The sequence below is a fragment of the Chondrus crispus genome, genomic scaffold (assembly GCF_000350225.1).
Source record: "Chondrus crispus Stackhouse genomic scaffold, scaffold_5, whole genome shotgun sequence".
NCBI classification, from domain to species: Eukaryota; Rhodophyta; class Florideophyceae; order Gigartinales; family Gigartinaceae; genus Chondrus; species Chondrus crispus.
Genome location: NW_005179334.1, coordinates 93,499 through 95,567, shown reverse-complemented (window position 1 = coordinate 95,567; position 2,069 = coordinate 93,499). Strand labels below are relative to the sequence as shown.

At 57.0% G+C, this 2,069-nt stretch overlaps 1 protein-coding gene across 1 annotated transcript; it reads left to right on the top strand.

Moving 5' to 3' along the window:
- Nucleotides 1-771: 771 nt before the first annotated feature.
- Nucleotides 772-1,850, top strand: CHC_T00006686001 (hypothetical protein). The gene is made up of 4 exons (XM_005718817.1): nucleotides 772-795; nucleotides 994-1,324; nucleotides 1,421-1,470; nucleotides 1,560-1,850. Exons 1-4 carry the CDS (start codon nucleotides 772-774, stop codon nucleotides 1,848-1,850), a joined length of 696 nt encoding a protein of 231 aa, XP_005718874.1.
- The last annotated feature ends 219 nt before the right edge of the window (nucleotides 1,851-2,069 follow it).

Below are 2,069 nucleotides of genomic sequence, written 5' to 3'. Positions count from 1 at the left end.
TTGGAGAAGACAAGAATTGACTCATCCTTATATATACCTGTCAAAGAGCGTGCTCGTGTTCTATGTATTACTTCTCTAAACGGCATCATCGGCCAGATGAATCTTTCGAGGTATTTTCGGTCGCGGGCCCTTGTTCGCTCATCTTGGACACTGAAACCAGTTGCCGAATGTATGTACCCGAAATTAAACAAGCGATAAGGGAGAAACGTGACACTGACAACCTCTTAGCTCTCATCCACGTTTTCCACGTGACCGAACAAAATATTTGTCGCTAAGCTCGACGGCAGAGATATGGAAGCACACTATTTTTCGAGTTTTCGGCACAGCCCGACCGCTACACACGTCGAAAAGCATTTTCTCGTGTAGCGCTCGCATATAGAGATCCCGACACCCGACCGTAGTGGTATTTCACCCCAGATATGGAGGTATACGGTACGGAGTGGTCGAGAGTGATGGAAGTATTTCATTCTCGGTTCAAAAACAGGTCTTTTGTGTGGCGCTCGACTTTGAAGCAACCTCCATCAATCTCCCTACCTCGGGCTTCTTCGTGCGAAAGCGCCCGACATGATTGTTCGACCTCCTACGTCGAGGGGGTGGCTCCTGCTGGGGAATGGCGGGTTCGACGTGAGGTGGGTGCCGCTGTTTTAGAGTTGTAGCCCGATTGTTTCTGTTTCTGTTTCCACTTACACGAACTTGAAACCCTGCTAGAAACCCTGCGTCAAAAAGCACGTCCGTCTGTCTATTTGTATTGTCGTAGTGCGCACAAGTCGTATGCTACACTTGAGCTCGCGAGGGGTGGAGGTGCTGGTCGACTCCTTCCTCTATACTCTGCCCATGGAAACGTACACGTGTGACACGTCCTCCCAAATACACACGTTTCTTGAAGGGCTGCCAATTGACCTAACCAAACCCCTCCACGCCTTCCGCGGAGTCCCGCACCCCGCGCTCGCTTCGCCCGGCGATACCCCCCCCTCCCTCTGCCCCGCCTCCCAGACGCCCGTAGCGCGCCCGCCCGCCAACAATGCCCGAGCCGACGCGCCCGATCACGCTCAAGCTGCGCGCGAGCGACGGCGCCATCTTCGAGGTGTCCAAGCCGGTCGCCATGCGCATCTGCTTCGTGCAGGACATGGTGTGCGACGTCGACGTCGTCGACGGCATGAGCATCCCCATGGGCCCCGTCACCGCGCCCATCCTGCAAAAGGTCATCGACTTCTGCGCCTTCCACCACGACCACCGCCTCACCCCGCACGCCGCCGAGGAGATCGACACCTGGGAGGCCGCCTTCGTCCGCGTCGACAAGCGCACCCTCTTCCTCGTCCTCACGGTACGCCCCGCCCGCCCCCGACACCCTCTGCAACCGCCCCGCCATCCCGCCCCGCCCGCTGACCTTCCCCCCTCCACCCCCGCACCCCCGCCGCAGGCCGCAAACTTCCTCAACGTCCAGCCGCTGCTCGACCTGGCCTGCAAAACGTAAGTCCCGCCCGCACGCGCGCCGCGCCCCCACCTCCCGCACGCTAACCCCTCCCCCGTCTCCTCCGCCCCCCTCCCGCCCCGCGCAGCGTCGCCGACATGATCAAGGGCAAGTCGGGCGAGCAGATCCGCTCGGAGTTTGCCATCGACGACAGCTTCACCACCGAGTAGCCGCGCTTCGAGTTTGGCACAGGTCGGCTGAGTGGTCGCTCCGTCGGACTTGTAAGAGCATCCCCACCGGTTGGAGAATAAATGAGCAAAGAGCTAAATATTTTCATCACTTGTCATTCAAATACTGGTGCGCATGCCCAGGTGCATTTGCTCATATTTGGCATTTTAGCTCCGACATCAACACACTCCACCGGTGTTGCCAGAGCTAAATGCAGAGACGCACTCAAATGGAGCAGTCTTCACTGGAGGAATAGTTAAATCCTCTGGATTTCGACTGCTCTGTACCGGCCATACCATTACACCCTAATTTAGAGCATCCCCACCGGTTGGAGAATAAGGGTGACCCCACCGCCAAGACCCCACCGACAACAAAATTTCTGTCCTAAAATTCCAACCGCAATTTTCAGTAAAAGGAGTCATCGATCTTA

Coding starts and splice junctions, on each gene's coding strand:
- CHC_T00006686001 (XM_005718817.1), top strand. CDS start 772: ATGCTACACTTGAGCTCGCGAGGG. Junction 796..993: donor TACACTTGAGCTCGCGAGGG/GTGGAGGTGCTG, acceptor CCCGCCTCCCAG/ACGCCCGTAGCGCGCCCGCC. Junction 1,325..1,420: donor CCCTCTTCCTCGTCCTCACG/GTACGCCCCGCC, acceptor CCCCCGCCGCAG/GCCGCAAACTTCCTCAACGT.